The sequence below is a fragment of the Bos taurus genome, chromosome 5 (assembly GCF_002263795.3).
Source record: "Bos taurus isolate L1 Dominette 01449 registration number 42190680 breed Hereford chromosome 5, ARS-UCD2.0, whole genome shotgun sequence".
Lineage (NCBI taxonomy): Eukaryota > Metazoa > Chordata > Mammalia > Artiodactyla > Bovidae > Bos > Bos taurus.
In genome coordinates, this window is record NC_037332.1 from 9,328,147 (window position 1) to 9,353,038 (window position 24,892).

Here is a 24,892-nt window from a genome sequence, read left to right on the forward strand (position 1 = left end):
TGGAACCCATGCCTCCTGCAGTGATAGTTTGGAGTCCTAACCACTAGACTGCCAGGGAATTCCTGCTGCTGCTGCTAAGTCGCTTCAGTCGTGTCCGACTCTGTGCGACCCCATAGATGGCAGCCCACCAGGCTCCCCTGTCCCTGGGATTCTCCAGACAAGAATACTGGAGTGGGTTGCCATTTCCATCTCCAATGCATGCAAGTGAAAAGTGAAAGTGAAGTCGCTCAGTCGTGTCCAACTCTTAGCGACCCCATGGACTGTAGCCCACCAGGCTCCTCCATCCATGGGATTTTCCAGGCGAGAGTACTGGAGTGGGGTGCCATTGAAATTTTAGTTAAAAGCACATAAAGCAAAAAACTATCCAAGTCACTTTTAAGAGTATAGTTTAGTAGCGCTAACTATATTCACACTGCTGTGTAACAGCTCTCTACAACTTTTTTCATCTTGCAAAACTGTAATTTTATACCCACTAAACAAATCTCTGCAACTCCAATACTTTGGCCACCTCATGTGAAGAGTTGACTCATTGGAAAAGACCCTGATGATGGGAGGGATCGGGGGCAGGAGGAGAAGGGGACGACAGAGGATGAGATGGCTGGATGGCATCACTGACTCGATGGACATGAGTCTCAGTGAACTCCAGGAGTTGGTGATGGACAGGGAGGCCTGGCGTGCTGCGATTCATGGGGTCACAAAGAGTCAGACACGACTGAGCGACTGAACTGAACTGAAACAAATCTCTATACCCTCCTACCCCCAGCTCCTGGCAACTACAATTCTACTCTTTGTTACACATGAGTTTGAATACTTTGGTGAGAGCACAAGCGTTGTCAATTGTGTCGGACTCGGACTCTTTGACCCCATCAACTATAGCCCACCAGACTCCTCTGTACATGGAATTCTCCAGGCAAGAATGCTGGAGTGGGCTGCCATTCCCCTTTCCAGGGGATCTTCCCTACCCTGGGAGATCGAACCTGGGTCTCCAGCATTGCAGGCAGATTCTTTACTGTCCGAGCCAACAGGGAAGCCCGTGGAATCATACAGAAGGTGCTTTTTGGTGACCTGTTTATTTCACTTAGCATAATGTCCTTGTGACTCCCTGTGTTTTTTTTTTCCCCCCTTGTGGTTTAAAATTGTTTTTCTGAGGTAAAAATATCCTTTAAATTTTTCTGACTGCAATACCATAAGATCATATACCATACTATAACAAAGTTCCTCTATAATTCCCCATCTCTCAAATGCTCTAGATAACTACTGTTAATCTTTTCTGTATACAAAACTATGTGACCACATAAATATCTATCCATACAAATACATTTTATTTAATCTATTCCCAACTAATAGACATTTTGAAAGTTTTTAATATTTTGCTTCAAAAGCCATGCTACTATCAACACTTTAGACTTATTTTTGCACACGTAAGTCACTTCACTGGAAATAAATGTCTTGAAGTGTAACTGAAAAGCAAAGAGGCATGAACTTTTTCTGAAAGGTTCAGATTTGTGTTGCTCAACTGATCTCTCAAGAAAATGAATTTATTATAGCCCCAAAGTGTTATATGAAAATGCCTATTTCAAAACTAAATATGACCAACCTGAGCATTATTAACCTTTGTCGATTTCACTTTGGTATTAATTATTATGTCTTTGGTTATTAATGAGAGTAAATATATTTTAAGCTTATTGGCCATTTATATTTCTTCTTTTGTTATGTTTATAAATTTCATGGATTCTGCTTCCAATTTTTTTTAACTGTGTCTTTTAAACAGTACAAATATTGATCTTTTAAATGCTATAAAAGAGGGCTGCTGCTGCTAAGTCACTTCAGTCGTATCTGACTCTGTGTGACCCCATAGACAGCAGCCAACCAGGCTCCCCCGTCCCTGGGATTCTCCAGGCAAGAACACTGGAGTGGGTTGCCATTTCCTTCTCCAATGCATGAAAGTGAAAAGTGAAAGTCAAGTTGCTCAGTCGTGTCCGACTCTTCGAGACCCCATGGACTGCAGCCTACCAGGCTCCTCCATCCATGGGATTTTTCAGGCAAACTACTGGAGTGGGGTGCCATTGCCTTCTCCAATAAAAGAGGGCTACACTATTTAAAGTGAGCAAATGTGTCTCAATTTTAATAAGGATGTCTTTTTTGCAATTTTCTAGCTTTTCCTGTTTAAACAATCAAATCTATTAATCCTTTCTTCATAGTTTCTTGCCATGCTTATTTAAATTTTTGACCTATTACTAATGTTCTTCACATAGTAGAAGTTTTACCATCCTATAATGAAAGCAAATCATAATAGCCTAAGCAACAGAAGCCCCATTTATGGAATAATGAACCACACTATGATAAAGTAATTCAAGTTTTCTGGATCCAATTTTATCTTAATTTTTTAAAAATTTATATCCTGAAGTAGTTTCAAAGGCAATTCAAAAAATTTAACAACTTTCTGGTTAACTTAAAGTTTACTTTTCTTTGAAGCAAAAAAGTATATGCCACAGAGTCATTTTTTCAATTTGGTGAACTTGGATTCTATAAACTGAGTAAAAGTTTTGTTATAAAACACTTCTGAGGTAGTGATAACACTATTTCAAAAATACACAGAATTGGGTTGATCATACTTTTTCACAGAAAAACAAGGGCTGACACTATAAATTTTCATAAGAGAGCAACTCTCTTTGGTGGAAGCACTTTTGCAGTCCATTGTAGAGGACACTACAAGTTTCTGTCCTCACCTCCCCCCTTGCTCTCATGGTGCAGCGGTCACTGAGTTTAGGTGAGTGGCATGCAGCCCATATTCACAGCGAAACCGCTGACCCATCTCAGTGGCGGGCCTCATCCGGCCTAAACTAATGATCATAGTTCCAGTCCTATGTTGTAAAGCAGCCTGAGGATGAAGCTGATATAGAGGGTTGTGAAATATAATTGACATACAGTAAATTATCTTTGTTTAATCTAGTTCAAGCTGGGTTTTGGGATGCTTGGAACTGAAAAAATGTTAGCACAAAGCAAGATCTAAATAATGCTCTATTTAAAATGAACAAAAACTATTTAAATTGTTTGGAACTAAGAAATTTTGGTCATAAAAACAATATTCTATTCAATGTATCTCATATATAATTTTAACGATAAGACTTGAATATAACATATATCAACATGCTTCAAAACCACAAGCTTGGAAGCCAGAACATCTTTTGCCTCCTACCCCAGCCTGGTGGGATGAGGGATCTGTGTGATATGGCAGTGAGAAGTGTCAGCTGGAGATGGTTTACTAATTCCCTCGCTCTTGCTTATCTGTCCACTGTTTCTCCTTGAAAGATGAGAATTCATAGGCTATCACTGGGCAAGGAAGATGATGGACAAGTTTACAGAAAATAATAAACAAGAGACATAGCTGAATGGGGAAGTGCTGACAACTGACAGGCAAAGGGTTTAAAAATGACAAAACTTGGCCTGCAAAAAATTCACCCTTGGAAGTAATTGATTCTTCAACTTGTCTGGCTACCTAAAGAGAAAATAAAGGTACCTTTTGGGTCAAAATACACAAACTTGTCCCTAAGAGTAATGTCCACAGTCACCTAGTACAGGGAACCAACTTCTGGTCACTTCACATTATTGTCAATCCCAACAACTAAAAGTAATCTTAACAGCTTTATGTAGCAATGTCAAAATGAAGAAAATATGACCAGAATGCCGTTTCAGGCTGGATGCTTGAATTTAAAACATTAAGACTAACTCATATTGTACCATCTACTCCTATGTAAACAAAGTTATTCCATGTATGTCAGCTTTGTGCAGAGGCAAACAACAGAGAACAGAAGGGGAAAAAACTAGTGGGAAGAAACTTTGGTCATTTGATAGCTATGCAATCTCATCAATCAAACTTGCCTTCATTTCTTTAATCAGTACTGGGGTTGGAGGGCAGGGAACCTTTTCCTGAAGATTAATGGAAAGATCAGCAGTGATAATGAATGTAAAAGTTGTTTAGAGACACGAAATTTCTAAACAAATGTAAAGAAAGTTAAAATGACCTATTATCTTCTCCATAATATAATCCTGCCGTTTACAAAACTAAACTCCGGGTCTGGTAAGGTATGCACTACTTCTGGATAGCCTTTAGATACTTTTCTTTGGTCAAAGGTGTAACAGGTAGGCTTGCTTAAAGGCAAAAAGTGAAAATAGCATTCAGCGTGTTTTGCAGCAAGCCATTATAGAGGCAGAACACATTAAGAGGGGCACCTCCAAGCTCCTTCCTGGGAACTACACTCAGTTTAAGCTGCCATAGCTTTTGACTGTGTGCACTGCAATTTATCTCAATTTACCTCATGCAACCATTAGCAAGATGTATTGTAAGGTAATTCCCTCTTTGCCTTATGTGGCTTACAAAAGATTACTGAACACTCTACTTTTGGATAGCGTGGAAACCTGTTTTCTCGGTTTTTTCTTTTCAACCTTGAAGGCTAACATACATACAATAAACTAGACCCACTTAGAGTATACAGCTGATAAGTTTTGACAGTTGTGTATATCCCCAAAAAACCCTCTACGATCAGGATCTAAAGTATTCCCAATGTCTCTGAAATACTCTTTGTGCCCCTTTCCAGTCCCCCACACCCAATTTCAGAAAACCACTGATGGACTATCCCCAGCATGCAGGTACAGTGTACAGTAACTGTCTTACATGAATATATATAAACAAAAGTAAAATGTAATCCTTAAAAATACAAATATTTCTAAATACAGAAAATAATGCTAATTACCTGAACTTCTTTCTTATTGGATCCCTCCTCTGTATCAGATTGTTGTTCTTGTTCATTTTCATCACTCTAAAATAGATTATCAATTTATTTTAGAAAAGTAAAGATAATTATGAAACAGTTAATATTTAAATATATTAAGGCTTTTCTAATTTAAAATGACTTGGGAAAACATAACAGGAAATGGATCAAAAGGAAAACTGGTTTTTAAGTGGGAATTTTTCTACCCCGTTTACAGGAAGCCTGTTTTATCTACATAGTACAATCTAATTAGGTTAGCATATATAATCTACCTAACATTCTGATTTTAAAAACACATTCATACTGGGGATGAGGATGCTGGAGGTTTAATGTGAAAATATGATACTCAATTTTATATTGTGATGTTATTGCATGTACTTTAATAGTCAAAACAGATACTATTTAGCTGTCCAAATATAATGAGGCAGCAAAAATAGGAAACATTATCTTAAGTAAGAAAAGCTCCATTCTATAAGCGTGGTAAGATTTATATACAATCCTATTATGCTTAGGTAGTTTAGCTATCTAGCTATTTCTTGGGAATTTATAGCACACCAAATAGAAAACACAAGACTTGGTAGGCTAAAAGTCTAGACTCTCAGCCAATGGGAATGTTCTATTAGAAAGCTGAAAAACTCAATAAGCCTTAAAGGACTGAAAGAAAAGGGAAATACACAATCAACGCATCTGGCTCAGGCTCACTATAAAAATCGCACAGGTTTTAAGATTAAATCATCCTATTTCAGACTGGTATAGCTATTTTCAGCTCTGTGAGTTAGAGTAAATTTAATAAAGAAAATTCTGAGTCATAGTTACCTCATCCATAAAGTGGGGATAAAAACCTCACAGAATTGTCCTAAGGGTTATAGAGGATCTTTATACAACTCATCATGTGGTTTCTAGCAAAAATGGTATTTGAAGTTACTAAGCAAACAGGAGCAATCAATGCTGCTACTACTAGCATTATTTAATAATATAAATGTATTAATTCCACAATATGAACTGGTTGTCTTTATGCATTACTATTTCACGGAAGAACACAGGAACTGAAAACTTTAAAAATGGGGAGGCTCAGAAGTCTTGAAAAGTGGTAACTAAGAAAAAAAAAAAAAAGGAAACCTAGTAATAACTTGCCTAACCATATACCACCCTTTCTTTGACAGAGCCGTTTTTGTATACTGTTTGATACAGGTTCAATCAAAAGGCTATGGAAAGGAAAGGATATCTGTGCTGATGGTTGATTAGAACACAATTCAACGCAAGGTCAAATTAAAAGGATGACTATTGCCTACAGAGATCTCAGGAACAATCATTATAATGCTAGTTATGTGTATGACTCTAGAAAGTGGAGTTTTGAAGGGAGAGCTGGTGCAAATAAAACTGGGGAAAAATAAATACTGTATAAAAAAGCTTTGCTTATTAAACACCTAATACATATAAGTTATTAAAAAGGTAAGAATTTTTAAGTAGTAAGAGTTACTAAGATGCTAAGACTGACAGGCTTTATTATTATTATTATTAAAATATTACTGACCAATCAATTAAGATCAACCAGACATCACGTACTTCCTGACAAAGGAAAAAAACACCCTGCCAAGAGAATACTGAACCAGAATCTGATCATTTCTACACCTCAAATTACCAATTTATAGGAAACACAAAAAAAACTACATGAATGTGTTAAACTATACTTCAGGAATATAACCCAGTTCATTAAAAAATAATTGTAAGAAAAAAAGAGATGGAAGGAGTAACTGATTTTTTAAAAGAGACTTGAAAGAAAAAACTAATCATAATTTATGGTCCTTATTTGGATGCTAATCAAATCAGCAAAAAATAAAATTACAACAGACCATCTATGGCAATAGGAGTCAAAGTGAAAGTGAAGTCGCTCAGTCGTGTCTGACTCTTTGTGACCCTGAGGACTGTAGCCCATCAGGCTCCTCCACCCATGGGATTCTCCAGGCAAGAATACTGGAGTGGGTTGCCATTTCCTTCTCTAGGGGATCTTCCTGACCCAGGGATAAACCCAGGTCTCCTGCATTGCAGGCAGACGCTTTAACCTCTGAGCCACCAGGGAAGCCTAAGTGATAAAGAATCTGTCTGCAATGAAGGAGACTGGGGTTCAATCCCCGGGTTGGGAAGATCCCTAGGAGAAGGAAATGGCAACCCACTCCAGTACTCCTGCCCGGAGAATCCCATGATCAGAGGAGCCTGGCAGGCCACAGTCCATGAGGTCGCAAGAGTTGGACTTGAATTAGCGACTAAACCACCACCACAGGCCTGTGTAAATGGACAGATGATACGCCCATGAGGTCAGGTGGACAATTAGGTCTTTCCAGGCAATATGAGTCAGGAGGACATTAAAAGTGACTGTCTATTCAGTATTAAGGATTTATTGTCAATTTATTTAAAATAAACATGATCATGGTATTATGATCACTCATTAAAAGATAGTATTTATGGTTACTTATATTACTTTTAAAAAATAAAATTTTAATATTTTAAAAAGGAGTCCTTATCTCTTGAAAATTCATACTGAAATTTTTACATATGTAGTATTACTAAAATTTTCTTCAAATATAAATAATTGGGAGTTGGGAAAATGGAAGAGATTTAACTTAACAATGACCATCTGGGGTGGGATGATATACTTCTTTATGTTTAAACTTTTCTGCATTTTTTTTTTCCTGGGGAGGAAAAAAAGGATAAAAAAAAAAAATCCCCCAAAATTAAATTACTTTTGCCTTTCTGAGGTGCATGTTGTATTGAAATAGGATAAATTTCACATTAACTGTGTTATCCCATAGTTCTTCTTTCTCCTGCAAATGAATAGCAATGTCAGGCAAATAGAGATGAAGAAGAAAAAATTAAAATTTATAAGATTGCAGCCATTATTTTTTTATTCCAATACTGGGACAGTACTCTTGCTTGTAAGTAATGTCAGAAATCTGAGTAGTTGTTTATTCTTAAAAAGAAAACCTCTTCTGATTTAAATAACTAGCTTAAACACATAGTGATGACCTAAAGAATACATAAACTGAGGCATATAAGAAATTATTATTGTACATTCCTAGAAAGATTAAGCATATATCAAGTAGATATATTTTAATAAGTTCTCACATCTTGTGTCCAAAACGAAACTCCCGTAGATCTTCTTTTCTCTCTTGGTCGCCTTCGTTCTCTGATTGATTTAGGTTGTGATTTATCTTCCCCCTCTTTTTCTTCTTCTTTCTTTTCTCCCTCTGTTAAGGATTAAAATTAATCATATGGCAGCAATGCATCTTTGAACTATTTGCAAAGTAAATATGAAAACAATTCTAAGTCAACCTCTGTGAAAGTTTCTAAAGTTCTCTAATCAGAAATAATTTTTGCCCCCTCAGTGCTCCTGTAACACCTGGTTTAAACATGCCTGTGTCTCCCATTAGACACACTCTTGAAAATCAAGAATTTTAATTACTTCATTTTTCTAGTGCTTAAAACAAAAATTTTGCTTAAAAGACACATTTAATAATATCTATTGAAAAGAAAATAAATCAATCCTATGAAGAGAATGGGGCCCTAGTTATTAGTGTCTGACAGGAAAATAGTTCTCATGCCCAAACAGTCGCTAACAATGGAGCAGCTAGCGGGCACACACATCTATCAGCTCCTACTTCTGCCATTCCCAGTCCTCATGTGGCAGTAGAATCAATGCACCATTCACTGAATTTTCTTTTAGTATCTCAGAGCAAACCTTTTTTCCTGCCTTGGGAAAAAAGTATCTTTTATTAAAAACAAATCAATGTAAAATCTTCAAATTTGTTCCCTTCCTGGGATAGTTAAAATATCCTCAGACTTACATACTAGAAGAATATTAGAACCTCTGAATATGTTTTAAAAAGTAGACATATGGAGCAAAGTAATGCTAAAAATGATTGTGAAAAGGCTCTTGTGTCATTAGCAGGCTCCTTGTCTCCTTCTGTGAAGAAAAAGCAGCAAAAGAAACTCCAAAATTCTAGTATTAAGAGGGGTTTAATCTTTTCAGAATTAGTTTAGTGCAAAGGCCTCAAACTCCAAAACCAACAGTGGTCATCCAGGTTATATAAGAGTGTGTGTGTGTGTGGGGGGGGGGGGGGGCGCTACTGTTTCTCAGCTCTAATCAACTGTTGATGTGAGAATTCAGATCCAGTGTTGCCGTATCTTCCAACTTTTCAAAAGAAGACAGAAATTTGAACTTTTATTTAAATATCCCTAATTTAAATGTTGGCTCAAAATTTTTATAATCATTACACAGGCCTCACACTCAGAGGTTTAAAGAACTGAAATATTTCAATGTCCAACAAAAGAACAGCCAGCTTGCAGTTGAAAAAAATTTAGTTTTCTGAAGCTTACTCCTATAGGACTACTGATATTATCATGACTAATCACAATAAACTGGAAAATTCTGAAAGAGATGGGAATACCAGACCACCTGACCTGCCTCTTGAGAAACCTACAGTTAGAACTGGACATGGAACAACAGACTGGTTCCAAATAGGAAAAGGAGTTCATCAAGGCTGTATATTGTCACCCTGCTTATTTAACTTATATGCAGAGTACATCATGAGAAATGCTGGGCTGGAAGAAGCACAAGCTGGAATCAAGATTGCCGGGAGAAATATCAATAACCTCAGATATGCAGATGACACCACCCTTATGGCAGAAAGTGAAGAGGAACTAAAAAGCCTCTCAGTGAGAGTGAAAGAGGAGAGTGAAAAAGTTGCCTTAAAGCTCAACATTCAGAAAACGAAGATCATGGCATCTGGTCCCATCACTTCATGGCAAATAGATGGGGAAACAGTGGAAACAGTGACAGACTTTATTTTGGGGGGCTCCAAAATCACTGCAGATGGTGATTGCAGCCATGAAATTAAAAGACGCTTACTCCTTGGAAGAAAAGTTATGACCAACCTAGATAGCATATTCAAAAGCAGAGACGTTACTTTGACAACAAAGGTCCGTCTAGTCAAGGCTATGGTTTTTCCTGTGGTCATGTATGGATGTGGGAGTTGGACTGTGAAGAAAGCTGAGCACCGAAGAATTGATGCTTTTGGTTGGAGAAGACTCTTGAGAGTCCCTTGGACTGCAAGGAGATCCAACCAGTCCATTCTGAAGGAGATCAGCCCTGGGATTTCTTTGGAAGGAATGATACTAAAGCTGAAACTCCAGTACTTTGGCCACCTCATGTGAAGAGCTGACTCATTGGAAAAGACTCTGATGCTGGGAGGGATTGGGGGCAGGAGAAGGGGACGACAGAGGATGAGATGGCTGGATGGCATCACTGACTCGATGGACATGAGTCTGAGTGAACTCCAGGAGATGGTGATGGACAGGGAGGCCTGGCATGCTGCAATTCATGGGGTCACAAAGAGTCGGACACGACTGAGCGACTGAACTGAACTGAATACTATTTGATTTTGCTTTTAAAATATAAAATACCTACAATTGGAATACTTTTATTTAGCACCCATTTCTTAAAGTAGGAGTTAATCAGAGTTTATGTAGGAAGTTTATATGCAATAATAGGAAATGCTAATAGCATCAACATGCCAATACACAGCTGAAAAAGAAACCTATTTTTCAAGAAATAAGAATAGAAATAATTTTTTTGGCAAGGACTTTATATATATATGTTAAATGATTTTTGTTTAAAACAATTTCACAATAGTTAAAAGATATGATCTACATAATATGCAAGAAATGACTTGAAAGATTAATAAACTGTTCTTAGAAATAATCACCCCTCCAGTTTTTCTATACCAACTTCTATGCTGATCTACATAAAGATTTTTGAAGTCTTAGGCAATAAAGATACATGTATCAATGCCAGATCATACAATTTTCTGTTTTTATTTCCTACTTTTCTCATTTTCAACCATCATATTCTTTCTGGTTAGGTAGAATGAGTCCCAGTTTAGGATGTTGGCTCTTTTCTGTTAAAGTATATTAATTAGGAAAAACCAACTCAAAGAATTATCTGAAGGAAACAAAGTGTTTTCGAATTTTCGTTCTTACCTCTTTCATTTTCCTTAGTTAATCCTCTGGAGTAAGCAGAAGTTATACCTACAAGACTATTTGGCCTGTTTAATTGACTTGAAGCATAAAGTGAACTGCTCATTGTAGAAAGTAAAGAGGAGGGAGTGGTTGAACTTGAAGTTGATACTGGTCTGTAGCGTTGATAAGCCTGTGAGAGGTGAAAATTAACACCCATTTGAAATATTAAACACAGATAAAAACATAAAATATTTAAGTTCATTTTAAAGGAAAAGTAATGTTCTACTCATGTCAAGATAATTAAGACTTCCAGTTAAAATCCTTATGAGTAATTTGCATGTGGTTTGTTAGTAAATAAATCTCTTACATTTTGAGAATCACAAGAACTACCCATGCCATATGACCTAGTTGTGTTGCTGGTATACTATTACCTCATCATATGTTCTGGAGTACTTTTGTTTATATTCATCTTCTCTAGATGTTTCTGATTCCTTCTTTTCTTCCTGCTTTTCTTTATCCTGTTTCTCTTTTTCCTCTTTTTCTTCATTTTCTTGTTCTCTGGTTCGGGTGGAACGACTCCTCCCTATTGTTTTTTCAGCTTCCTGAAGATCAGTCAATGTTACCCCCTGCACACACAAAAAAGATATGTTAAATTAAATATGAATGTATTAGAAGTCAAATATTCATGTTTAGAACTGGTCTGCAAATTTAAACAGAATTCCTACTTAGCAAGTCATACTCATTCTATGAAGAATCATCATGAGCAAGCACAATAGTATGTACTGGGAAAGAAATAAAATATATGCAAGAAATTGTCTCTTTATTAAAGAAATTAACAAAATAGCACAGGAACTGACCGTATGAATATAAATATTCGTAAGAAGTTCAAAGAAAGAAGGAAAAGCCAATATATACACTATTTATATATTAAAGTTACATGTATTTATGAGTTTTTATATATGTAGATGAACAAAGAGAAGATTTCAGTAGGGCGGTAATTTTTGAAGGTTAAGTCCCCAAAAGGATAGGTTGAATTTTAAGACGTAAAGGTACAAACACATAAAAAACATGTTAAGATCCTATGAAATACACAGTTTAACTTGAAATGTAAGTAATGGTAAGGGTCAAATAATTTAATCTGGACTTTGGAGCCCCTGAACTGCACGAAACAGAAGATAGAAAGAGATATAAGGGACATAATCAGAATGGCAAGGAGGTAAGAAGAAGATAATTAGCTGGAGTTGACATTTTTCTCATACTTGCACATCAGCTTTTTGAAATACCTAACATAAAATGCTTATTTCCCACCCCTTTCCAATACTCAGAATTATTTAATAATTATAAGACATCATATATGATTCATTTTTAACACTAATCAAATACTCTGAATCAGACACTATATTAGGACGAGAAACATAAACACTCAGAGAGATATACAAAGGCATACAAAACATGCCTTAACAGTAATAGCCACATGTAATATCAGATGAAATGTAATTAGATAAAATGTAATATTAACAGCATGCTGCTGCTGCTGCTGCTAAGTCGCTTTAGTTGTGTCCGAACTGTGCGACCCATAGATGGCATAGCCATATTTAAAAGGCTACAGCAGGATTACTAAAGCAACTTTTATATTTTAAGACTCATTCATACTATATACTGAGATCAATATTTGCACGAAATGTGAAAAGGGGAAACATAGTTCTGAACTTTTATATATTACACACATTACATATACCTGTGTTGATCTTCTAGACTGTCTTGCTTGTCTAGATCTTGCTTTTCTTTGGGATTCAGACTCTTCATCTCTAACAGGAGTGAGGTATGATCTACAGTAATAAATAAAAATCGTCAGTTGGAAATACATTACCTCTGAATGTAATCACACATGAATGTACATAAATGAAACATCTAAGTTTAGCATTTTAATGGATTTTAAAGAGTTATCAGAAAATGGTTAGACCCATTCTGAAATTCAACAATGCAGTTTGATAGTTTTTTAGACTGTAACTACTCATATTAACATATATTTAAAAAAATTTTTCCTATCCAGTTTTGTTTTCTCAAACTTGTAATATCATATCTCTTAGCTCCTTTCAACATCATCCTAGATAATACGTGAAGCTATAGACTGTCAATGTCTTTTTATGGTAACATCATTAGGACTGAATGCAGTTTGTAGGGTGTGAGGTGACTAGTGAAGAAGCACGACTCCCTGCACTGCTGTCATCCTGCACTGACTAAAAATCATACTTTTGTTCATACTTAAAGTTCTCTAAAACTTCAAGTACTGTCATGTATGAACTCCTTTAAAATCAGCATCTTACTCTTCAGTCACTGATTTTCTGATACAGAAAATAACATTTGGTATTATCTTCACTACATTTTACATTTTAAATCTAAGCCCAGCAGTGGTGGCTGCGCGGCAGGAGCTACTCCTCGTCCGAGGTCAGCGGCGGTGGCCGAGAGGAGCTACCCCACGTCCAAGGTAAGGAGCAGCAGCTGCTCTTTGCAGGAGAAGCTGTGAAGAGATACCCCACGTTCAAGGTAAGAGAAACCCAAGGAAGACAGTAGGCGCTGAGAGGACGTCAGAGGGCAGACAGACTGAAACCACATTCACAGACAACTAGCCAATCTGATCACACGGACCACAGCTTGTCTAACTCAATGAAATTAAGCTGTGCCCTGTGGGGCCACCCAAGACGGACAGGTCATGGTGGAGAGGTCTGACAGAAAGTGGTCCAATGGAGAAGAGAATGGCAAACCACTTCAGTATTCTTGCCTTGAGAACCCCATGAATAGTATGAAAAGGCAAAAAGATAGAACACTGAAAGATGAACTCCCTAGGTCGGTAGGTGCCCAATATGCTACTGGAGATCAGTGGAGAAATAACTCCAGAAAGAATGAAGGGATGGAGCCAAAGCAAAAACAACACCCAGTTGTGGATGGGACTGGTGATAGAAGCAAGGTCCGATGCTGTAAAGAGCAATACTGCATAGGAACCTGGTATGTCAGGTCCATGAATCAAGGCAAATTGCAAGTGGTCAAACAGGAGACAGTAAGAGTGAACTTCAACATTCTAGGAATCAGTGAACTAAGATGGACTGGAATGGGTGAATTTAACTCAGATGACCATTATATCTACTACTGTGGGCAGGAATCCCTTAGAGGAAATGGGAGTAGCCATCATAGTCAACAAAGGAGTCTGAAATGCAGTACTTGGATGCAATCTCAAAAACAACAGAATTATCTCTGTTCGTTTCCAAGGCAAACCATCCAATGTCACGGGAATCCAAGTCTGTGCCCCAACCAGTAACGCTGAAGAAGCTGAAGTTGAATGGTTCTACGTAGACCTACAAGACCTTTTAGAACTAACACCCCAAAAAGATGTCCTTTTCATGATAGGGGACTGGAGTGCAAAAGTAGGAAGTCAAGAAACACCTGGAGTAAGTGGCAAATTTGGCCTTGGAGTACAAAATGAAGCAGGGCGAAGGCTAATAGAGTTTTGCCAAGAGAACGCACTGGTCAAAGCAAACACCCTCTTCCAACAACACAAGAGAAGACTCTACACATGGACATCACCAGATGGTCAACACTGAAATCAGACTGGTTACATTCTCTGCAGCCAAAGATGGAGAAGCTCTAGACAGTCAGCAAAAACAAGAACGGGAGCTGACTGTGGCTCAGATCATGAACTCCTTACTGCCAAATTCAGACTTAAAATGAAGAAAATGAGGAAAACCATTAGACCATTCTGGTATGACCTAAATCAAATCCCTTATGTTTACACAGTGGAGTGAGAAATAGATTTAAAGGGCTAGATCTGATAGACGGAGTGACTGATGAACTATGGACAGAGGTTTGTGACATTGTTACAGGAGACAGGGATCAAGATCATCCCCAAGAAAAAGAAGTACAAAAAAGCAAAATGGCTCTGAGGAGCCCTTATAAATAGCTGTGAAAAGAAGAGAAGTGAAAAGCAAAGGAGAAACGGAAAGGAAAGATATTCCCATTTGAATGCAGAGTTCCAAAGAATAACAAGGAGAGATAAGAAAGCCTTCCTCAGTGATCAGTGCAAAGAAATAGAGGAAAACAATAGAATGGGAAAGACTAGAGGTCTCTTCAAGAAAATAAGAGATACCAAGGGAACATGTCATGCAAAGATGAGCACAATAAAAGATGGAAAAGGTATTGACCTAACAGAAGCAGAAGATATTAAGAGGCGGCAAGAATACACAGAAGAAATATATAAAAAAGATCTTCATGACCTAGATAATCACGATTGTGTGATCATTCACCTAGAGCCAGACATCCTGGAATGTGAAGTCAAGTGGGCCTTAGGAAGCATCACTATGAACAGAGCTAGTGGAGGTGATGGAATTTCAGTTGAGCTATTTCAAATCCTAAATGATGCTGTGAAAGTGTTGCACTCAATATGTCAGTGAATTTGCAAAACTCAGCAATGGCCACAGCACTGGAAAAGGTCAGTTTTCATTCCAATCCCAAAGAAAAGCAATGCCAAAGAATGCTCTAACTACTGCACAATTCCACTCATCTCACACGCTAGTAAAGTAATGCTCAAATTCTCCAAGCCAGGCTTCAGCAATACATTAACAGTGAACTTCCAGAAGTTCAAGCTGGTTTTAGAAAAGGCAGAGGAACCAGAGATTAAATTGCCAACATCCACTGGATCATCGAAAAGCAAGAGAGTTCCAGAAAAACATCTATTTCTGCTTTCTTGACTATGCCAAAGCCTCTGACTGTGTAGATCACAATAAACTGTGGAAAATTCTGAAAGAGATGGGAATACCAGACCACCTGACTTGCATCTTGAGAAACCTGTATGCAGGTCAGGAAGCAACAGTTAGAACTGGACATGGAACAACAGACTGGTTCCAAATAGGAAAAAGAGTACATCAAGGCTGTATATTGTCACCCTGCTTATTTAACTTATATGCAGAGTACATCATGAGAAACGCTGGACAGGAAGAAGCACAGCTGGAATCAAGATTGCCGGGAGAAATATCAATAACCTCAGATATGCAGATGACACCACCCTTATGGCAGAAAGTGAAGAAGAACGAAAGAGCCTCTTGATGAAAGTGAAAGAGGAGAGTGAAAAAGTTGGTTTAAAGCTCAACATTCAGAAAACTAAGATTATGGCTTCCAGTCCCATCACTTCATGCCAAAGAGATGGGGAAACAGTGGAAATAGTGACAGACTTTATTTTTGGGGGCTCCCAAATCACTGTAGATGGTGATTTCAGCCATTAAATTAAAAGGCGCTTACTCCTTGGAAGCAAAGTTATGACCAACCTAGATAGCATATTAAAAAGCACAGACATTACTTTGTTAATTAAGGTCCATCTAGTCAAGGTTATAGTTTTTTCAGTAGTCATGTATGGATATGAGAGTTGACTATAAAGAAAGCTGAGCACCAAAGAATTGATGCTTTTGAACTGTGCTGTTGGAGAAGACTCTTGAGAGTCTTTTGGACTACAAGGAGATCCAACCAGTCCATCCTAAAGGAGGCCAGTCCTGGGTGTTTATCGGAAGGACTGATGTTGAAGCTGAAACTCCAATACTTTGGCCACCTGATGCGAAGCACTCACTCATTGGAGAAGACCCTGATGCTGGGAGGGATCGAGGGCTGAAGGGGAAGGGGACAACAGAGGATGAGATGGTTGGATGGTATTATCTACTCAATGGACATGCGTCTGGGTAAACTCCAGGAGTTGGTGATGGATAGGGAGACCTGTCGTGCTGCAGTTCTTCGGGTCGCAAAGAGTCGGGCACGACTGAGGGACTGAACTGAACTGAACTGAAGACTATGTTCCATCTTGTCACAAGGTATGGACAATTTCAAAAGCATGCAATCTATGTCAAAAGGTAAATAATGAATTAACGGGTTAAATAAGCAAAGACCAGACAGAACCATTAAGTTTATCAATAACCTATCATAATGCCTCTATCTCTAAAAGCTATTTTTAAAAAAATCCTCCTGGGTTAACTTTAGTTTTTTGGTCAATTTGTAATTCATTCTGGTCTTCAGCCTTCCTGACATTATTCACAAATTCATGACAAACTTCGGAATTTTCTGTTTGTTTCAGGCCTTTTTAAAAAATCTGTTCTTTTAAAGCTCTAAGTTCAAAGAGTAAAACACATCATTAAACACCTTAATTACAATTTCTTCACAATTTTTTTTTTATACATATGAATGCATCTTTCTCTCCATTCAAAGTCTTGAATTTTTTGGAATTTGTCTCTCTAAAACTAGACTACAAGATTCATTATTCTTAGGATTGCAAACTTGAAAAAAATCGGAGACTAAAACCTCTTAAAGTCAGCAATTTGGGGCTTTAGAAATGACCTTACCTCAATATGCATGCTGTTAATGAGTAACAGATTTAGAGGGTTACAGTGCCTTTTGGGCATTTTAAAAGGAAAATGAAAAATAGTATAATAAAAGATAGAATTAATTTTAACCATAATAATTGATAAAGACTCAGTACAAATCCAATTGTTAGTAATCCATAAATATAGCTTTCTAATAATATGACATTTTGAAACTATTCATCATTAGCTTTTTCAAAAGCTAATGCATATTTAGTCTAAGGTTCCAAATAGGAAAAGGAGTACGTCAAGGCTGTATATTGTCACCCTGCTTATTTAACTTATATGCAGAGTACATCATGAGAAACACTGGGCTGGAAGAAGCACAGCTGGAGTCAAGATTGCCAGGAGAAATATCAAGAACCTCAGATATGCAGATGACACCACCCTTATGGCAGAAAGTGAAGAGTAACTAAAAAGCCTCTCAGTGAGAGTGAAAGAGGAGAGTGAAAAAGTTGCGTTAAGGCTCAACATTCAGAAAACGAAGATCATGGCACCTGGTCCCATCACTTCATGGTAAATAGATGGGGAAACAGTGGAAACAGTGACAGACTTTATTTTTGGGGGCTCTAAAATCACTGCAGATAGTGATTGCAGCCATGAAATTAAAAGACGCTTACTCCTTGGAAGGAAAGTTATGACCAACCTAGATAGCATATTCAAAAGCAGAGACATTACTTTGCCAACAAAGGTCCGTCTAGTCAAGGCTATGGTTTTTCCAGTGGTCATGTATGGATGTGAGAGTTGGACTGTGAAGAAAGCTGAGCGCTGAAGAATTGATGCTTTTGAACTGTGGTGTTGGAGAAGACTCTTGAGAGTCCCTTGGACTGCAAGGAGATCTAACCAGTCCATTCTAAAGGAGATGAGTCCTGGGTGTTCATTGGAAGGAATGATGCTAAAGCTGAAACTCCAGTACTTTGGCCACCTCATGCGAAGAGTTGACTCATTGGAAAAGACTCTGATGCTGGGAGGGATTGGGGGCAGGAGGAGAAGGGGACGACAGAGGATGAGATGGCTGGATGGCATCACCAACTCGATGCACATGAGTCTGAGTGAACTCCAGGAGTTGGTGATGAACAGGGAGGCCTTGGAGTGCTGCGATTTATGGGGTTGCAAAGAGTTGGACACGACTGAGCGACTGGACTGAACTGAATATATTTCCTATACATTTGATAGTCCCCATCTGATGTTTAGTTCCTTTCTCCTTCCCTGAGCTGTCTATACAGAGCAGACCTCTACGAACAGAACATAGAGAAGACAGAAAATTCATGTTTTTAGTATGTTTTTAATTCCAAAGAGCTAGTCATCAAAAAAGATGGCAGAATATACCAAATTTCATTGCTGCCTTAAACATTACTGTATCATATTGTCATCCTGGATTTCTTCCTTGTAACTACATAGGGTATGTAATTTTACTTACTAGTCGTAGACTGCCCACTATTTTCTGAACAATCCAAAGGTTATTTCTAAATTAAGGACTTTTCCCTCAGTAAAGGCAATTATTCTGTATATTATTTCTTTCTCTAACATTTACTGGCTGAGACATTTATATTTATTTATAATGGGAAGATCCCCTGGAGAAGGGAATGGCTACCCACTCCAGTATTCTTGCCTGGAGAATTCCATGGACAGAGGGGTCATGGGGTTGCAGAGAGTCAGACACAACTGAGCAACTGACACCTTTTTTTTTTGTTTGTTTGTTTTTGTTTGTTTCAATAATATTTATATTTTTGTCAACCAAATTACATCTCTAAAAAGCAATACCAACCCTTGCTTCTCACTCAGCATTTTTCCTTCCAGAGGGAAGATAAGTGGTCAAATGGGAGGTGGCTGAGTCAAGGGAAAATAGTAAAAATGAGTAGTTGTACGAAACCATGGGAATTCATACTACACATATGAAGTTATTGGTAATTAGTATTTTGCAGTTTGAAAAGGCTATGGAGTATTAGAAATACTTGAACAATGAAATAATTTTTCATCATGCCCCACCTGTCTGTCTATCTTGATATTCCCCGAGGCTTGCGGGATCTCAGTTCCTCCATCAGAGACTGAGTCCAGGCCATGGTAGTGAAATCTTAACCTCTAGGCCACTAGGGAACTCATCTGTTTAAAGTGAGCTTCTCTTCTCTTCTTCCTAATGCCTCCCCCCTCAAATTAATCAACTAAAAATTTTATAAAAACAGAGAATTCTAACCTAAACCTGATCAATAAAACCAGGAAAACTCAAAAATACTGTGGAACTTAATAGTGTACACAGTAACTTTATATAGTATTTAAAAGTGAGTATGTAAAGGTATATAAAAACAGCATAAATGTATTAATTAATTAATCTTTTTAAGCCACAGAATATTCAGGGCTTCCCTGGTGGCTCAGACAGTAACAAATCTGCCTGTAATGCAGAAGATTAGAGTTCAATTCCTGGTTGGGAAGATCCCCTGGAGAGGGAATGGCAACCTCAAATCACCATATATACAATACAGGGGAAAATTTTCAACCATATACATTTTGAAATAATTAATAACATTTAATTAAAACATAAAACAGGGGAATTCTCTGGAAATCCAGTGGTGAGGACTCTGAGTTTTCACTGCTGAGGGCCCAGGGTTCAATCCCTGATCAGGGAACTAAGATCCCACAAGCTGAGTGGCAAAAAAAAAAAAAAGACAAACAGCAAGGTCAAAATTGCAAACAAGTATTTGACATAAAACAAAACACAAACATTAATATTACTGCAAACATCACTGAAACAAGACAAATTTTCTATAATATAGACTAGGAAAAATGTCAATAGACATTTTTTTCCTTACACTATAGGACCTGCTGTGTCTTAACATCACTAAATATTTAATTCTCAATCTTCAAAATCTTACAGGATTAATTCTAAAAGGCTGAAACTTAATACTTTCCAACATAAAAAAAATAAATCTGAGATTAAGAATCATAATTTATTAGTTCTAAAACAACTGATGATTTTGGGGAGATAGTCATTGGCTTCATCACTGGAAAAAAACTGTTACGGAAAAAAATGTTAAAGTATGGAATGCTAGAAATAGAAAGGATTCTAGAAGTCAAAAATTGTGAATTAAATACCTGATTTTACAGAAGAAGAAATTCTGACCCATAGAGAACTCTTATTTTAGGATTAAGGCAGACAAGGAGTAAAAAAAATCAAGAATTCTTAAACCTTTTCCCCTTTAACTGCCTTCCAAAAAAGCAAAGCCCTTAAATTTATTTTCACTAGAAGAGAATGAATGCCTATGATCCTCTAATTTCTGTTGACTAAGTGGTCTCACTGAAAACACCCCCAAACCTAAAACTTACTAAATTTAGAGAAAAATCAAGCAAGCATTATTAAAATATGACATGACCTGTACTGGTATTCAAATCACAAAGTGCCTGTAGTGCTGTTGAAGTATCATTAAATTTCACCATAAAAATAGAAATGAAATATACTGACAGAAACTAGAGATGCAATGACAGGAAAGAAAAAAATTTTTAATCTAAAAAAAATTTTCAAAACATTTAACATTTTGTTACTTTCCATATAATCACTACAAATTTACTGTAAAGATGCTACCACTTTTACAGCAAGCCATGCATTTTGCTAGGCATCAGAGACAAAAGATATATAAGACTGTCTGTATATGAATACCATGTACCAGAAATAAAACCAGATTAATCTGGTTGGTAATTTAGTTATGGAAAATATCAGTTATGTAGCTAATTCTGAAAGAATAAAATATTTAAAGAGGTTACATTTAGTTTCCTAAAATATTCTTTCCCAAGAGGTAAAACCAAATTCAAAGCTAGGGACAAAGAGCAATACAGCAGACAGAAAGAACCCTGCATAGATTGTCCTGTAATCTTGGGCCTAGCCTTAGCTCTCACACTAATCATATAAAAGTGGAAAAGTCACTTAATATCGTTGGGACTCAGTTTTCTTCTGTAAAGGATATCATAAAAGATAATAGTAAGTTCCTTTCCACATCTGTGATTCCATACCAATTGGCTGCAACAGGAAGAAGAGAGCAGTGCTCTAAGTATGTTTTAGGACACAAAATAAATTCACAGACTCTCTAATAAATTTAACAACTGTGTTCTATGTTCAAATACCAGAATTTAAACTTCAGAAATAAGTGAATGTGTTAAACATATATAAAATTATTTGGCTAACACATATGCCTAAGAAGCCATTCTTCAACAAGGAAATTTTAAAATGAAAATTTCAAACGTAACAACAACAAAAAGGAACCTGTTAAGCATCAAATTTCTTAACAATGAAGTAGAAGGGGGAGACAAAGAGAAGAATAAAAAACTTGTCTTTTTCATGTTACATCTAATTTTCTATGAGTATGATTTGCTTGATATGTGTTTAGAGTACGTATTTAGATCTTCACTACAAAACTTTTTTGAATTCTAACAACCATTAAAACTAAGATGGCTAAGTAAGATAACCTGCCTGGCTCAGTGCCTTTAAACAAAAGAACTGTCACAGGTGGATTACCAAGCCTAAATGCTAATAATTGCTAATTATATCAATTTACAGAGTTTTGAGTTGACATAGGTTATCTCATTGTATTAACCCACTGAAGAGGTGGACATCAACTTTCCAAGATTAAAAAACAGAACAAAACAGACAATTTACATCATTGGGCAAGATATATCAGCAGTGCTATTATGACCTGTACACACCTGCGTCTCTCCCTGACCTCTGCAGTGGAGGAGACAGTGCCAGCAGTAGTTGTAGTCAGGGTTGTGGTAGAAGCTGCAGCATTAACAACAGTTGGAGCAACAGGAATGGTCACTGCCGTAGGAACACTGTCCTTTTCCTTTTCAGTACTATCCTCAGCCCACAAACGATTTGAGGTACTATAGCATCATAAGCAGCAACACAAAAAGAGAAAAGGAAAACAGCTAAACAATGAAAGCACTTTCTAGCAGCTGAAAACATGTGACTACAGGGATGGATTTTTTTTTTTAAACACAACGTGAGACATCTTTCAACCATGAACCAAAAAGTTCACCCAGAGCCGTCAAAGAAAAATTTACATTTTAAGAAGCTTAATTCAAGGAAAAGTTCTTAAGTCAGGAACTTAATTTTTTTCCCCAGACATATAATTGCCTCTTTTGGAACCAATTTTTGTTTGTAAATAATTTTAATCAGGTCAATGAAAAAATCCAGAGCCCCACAATCTTCTACACAAAAATGCATGCACATACATAAGCACACAGGAGGCCTGAACACAAAATGTATCTGCGACTCACCTGCTTTGTGTGCCTGCTGAGGAAGAACCCGTTGTAATCTTTGTAGTAGTGCTTGTGCTGGAAAGCAGGCTTTTCTGAAGCCCAGCTGCAGAGGTAACTGTTGGTGTTGATGTGGTGCTTGGAACACTAGAACTAATCAAATCATCTTGTCTTCTACCAAAGGAGCAACTAAAGGAAAGAGTCATATCTATATAGGATGTGTCTGTAGGTGTATTCTATAGTCAATGTCTATACATTATACAGATTCACAAGGCTAGGAAAAAAATCTTAAAAACTGTGTTCCTAAATACACCACCAGCTCCAGCACCAAGAGTTGCACCTACAACTTGCTAGAGTCTAGATGATTTCACTAATTTGGTAGTGTATCATTTTACTAAACCCCCACCCACCAACAAGATTTAAAGATGATCTGACAGCTTACATTTCTGGAACTGCTCTACGTCATATGGACATGCCTGGAAAAACACTTTGTTTTTACTCAGGGGAAGTTAAGACTAACATTTTTGAAAAAAAATGTTTCGGCAATGGGTCACAGCCTTAGGAGTGACCCATGCCTGTATTATATCTGTTGATCTTTTAGTCTTTTTGATTGCTTTTAGCAGAAAAAATAATGCATAGATCTTCTACTCCCTCTCCAATGTATTACCAACATTCCAATTCATGGCATTTCTACTACTCTGAGTTCTAAGACAAGTAAAAACTTTTCAAGTCACCAAATGAGATAAATCAAGTTACTGACTATTTCAAATGCTCCAATTACATAATTGACTTTTATGTAATTATATACAGAGTTCCTTTTCAATATAATCTAAAAGATACTTCAAAATATTTAATTTAAAAATACATAATAGGAAGGCATAAGTAGGAGCAAATTTTCAACCTGTTGTTAAATACAGACTCTGTGTCTTTAAATGAAGTTTTATTTAAACAACAAAAAATATATAAAGGCACATTTTTAATATTAAATTGAGAGCTCCAAACAAACTGCCTCATATTTTAATAAAAGAATACATCAATGTTACTTAAGAATTATATTATTACCTTTTGTGATAAGTTGATCCTTCATTAATTGAGCTATTCTTTTTAAGATCATCTTCCCATTTTCTTCTTGTGTATGAACTACTTGTTCGCAAACTTGAAGAATCTCTGTGGAAAAAAAAATCCTTCAGATTCTGGCAGATAATTTTAAAATAGAGTTAAAGAAGCTGACATTAATAAACACAGTAGAAGTAGAAACTAGTAAAATCCCTTAGAAAAACACTTTGGAATATTTATTAACAAATGAAAGTAATTCACTAAGATTCCAGTTCTAAGATTCTATACCTACGGAATAATTCTACCTATGAGGGGAAATAGAAATGTCTATAGACATTTTACTTATGATGACAAAATATTATATAATTTCAGTGTCCATAGTTTGGGCAGGGGGAATGGTGACTTTAATATCAGCAGATCTACTCTACAAATACTATGTACTGATGAAAAACAATGTTTGCTGAATTACACGCTAACATCAGTTCAGTTCAGTCGCTTAGTCGTATCCAATTCTTGGTGACCCCAAGGATTGCAGCACGCCAGGTTTCCCTATCCATCACCAACTCCTTTGCTCAAACTCATGTCCATGAATCGGTACTGTCATCCAATCAATCTCATTCTTTGTATCCCCTTCTCCTCCTGCCTTCTATCTTTCCCAGCATCAGGGTCTATTCTAAGGAGTCAGTTCTTTGCATCAGGTGGCCAAAGTATTGGAGCTTCCGCTTTGGCATCAGTCCTTCCAATGAATATTCAGGACTGATTTCCTTTAGGATTACTGACTGGACTGATCTTTGTGCAGTCCAAAGGACTCTCAAGCATCTTCTCCAGCACCACAGTTTGAAAGCATCAATTTTCAGCATGCAGCCTTTTTTATTGTCCAACTCTCACAACCATACATGACTACTGGAAAAACCATAGCTTTGACTGTATGGACCTTTGTTGGCAGAGTGATGGCTCTGCTTTTTAATATGCTGCCTAGGTTGGTCATAGCTTTTCTTCCAAGAAGCATCTTTTAATTTCATGGCTGCAGTCACCATCTGCAGTGATTTTGGGGCCCCAAAATTAAAGTCTGTCACTGTTTCCCCATCTATTTGCCATGAAATGATGGGACCAGATGCCATGATCTTAGTTTTTGAATGTTGAGCTTTAAGCCAACTTTTTCACTCTCCTCTCCTCTTTCACTTTCAACAAGAGGCTCTTTAGTTCCTCTTTGCTTTCCACCATAAAGGTGGTGTCATCAGCATATCTGAGGTTATTGATATTTCTTCCGGCAATCTTGATTCCAGCTTGTGCTTCATCCAGCCTAGCGTTTCAAATGATGTACTCTACATATAAGTTAAATAAATAAGCAGGGTGACAATACAGAGCCTTGACGTACTCTTTTCCCAATTTGGAACCAGTCTGTTGTTTCAT

The 24,892-nt window shown here is 37.1% G+C and overlaps 1 protein-coding gene across 6 annotated transcripts in view; it reads right to left on the minus strand.

Annotated features, from left to right (window-relative positions):
* Positions 1–24,892, minus strand: part of PPP1R12A (protein phosphatase 1 regulatory subunit 12A) — a 168,364-nt gene that overhangs the window by 18,840 nt on the left and 124,632 nt on the right. For 4 of the 6 annotated variants that reach the window (XR_009494419.1, NM_001434810.1, XM_024991983.2 and 1 more), the window contains exons 12-19: positions 23,486–23,590; positions 22,445–22,612; positions 21,872–22,048; positions 12,526–12,616; positions 11,219–11,413; positions 10,809–10,977; positions 7,896–8,017; positions 4,755–4,820 (exon numbers count right to left, since the gene is read on the minus strand). Coding sequence is in view for 5 of the 6 variants with exons in the window: in NM_001434810.1 (NP_001421739.1) it covers positions 4,755–4,820; positions 7,896–8,017; positions 10,809–10,977; positions 11,219–11,413; positions 12,526–12,616; positions 21,872–22,048; positions 22,445–22,612; positions 23,486–23,590 (1,093 nt within the window). In the remaining variant the exon portion in view is untranslated. The remainder of the gene's footprint in view (positions 1–4,754; positions 4,821–7,895; positions 8,018–10,808; positions 10,978–11,218; positions 11,414–12,525; positions 12,617–21,871; positions 22,049–22,444; positions 22,613–23,485; positions 23,591–24,892) is intronic. The other 2 variants (XM_024991984.2, XM_024991985.2) reach the window with 2 other exon arrangements.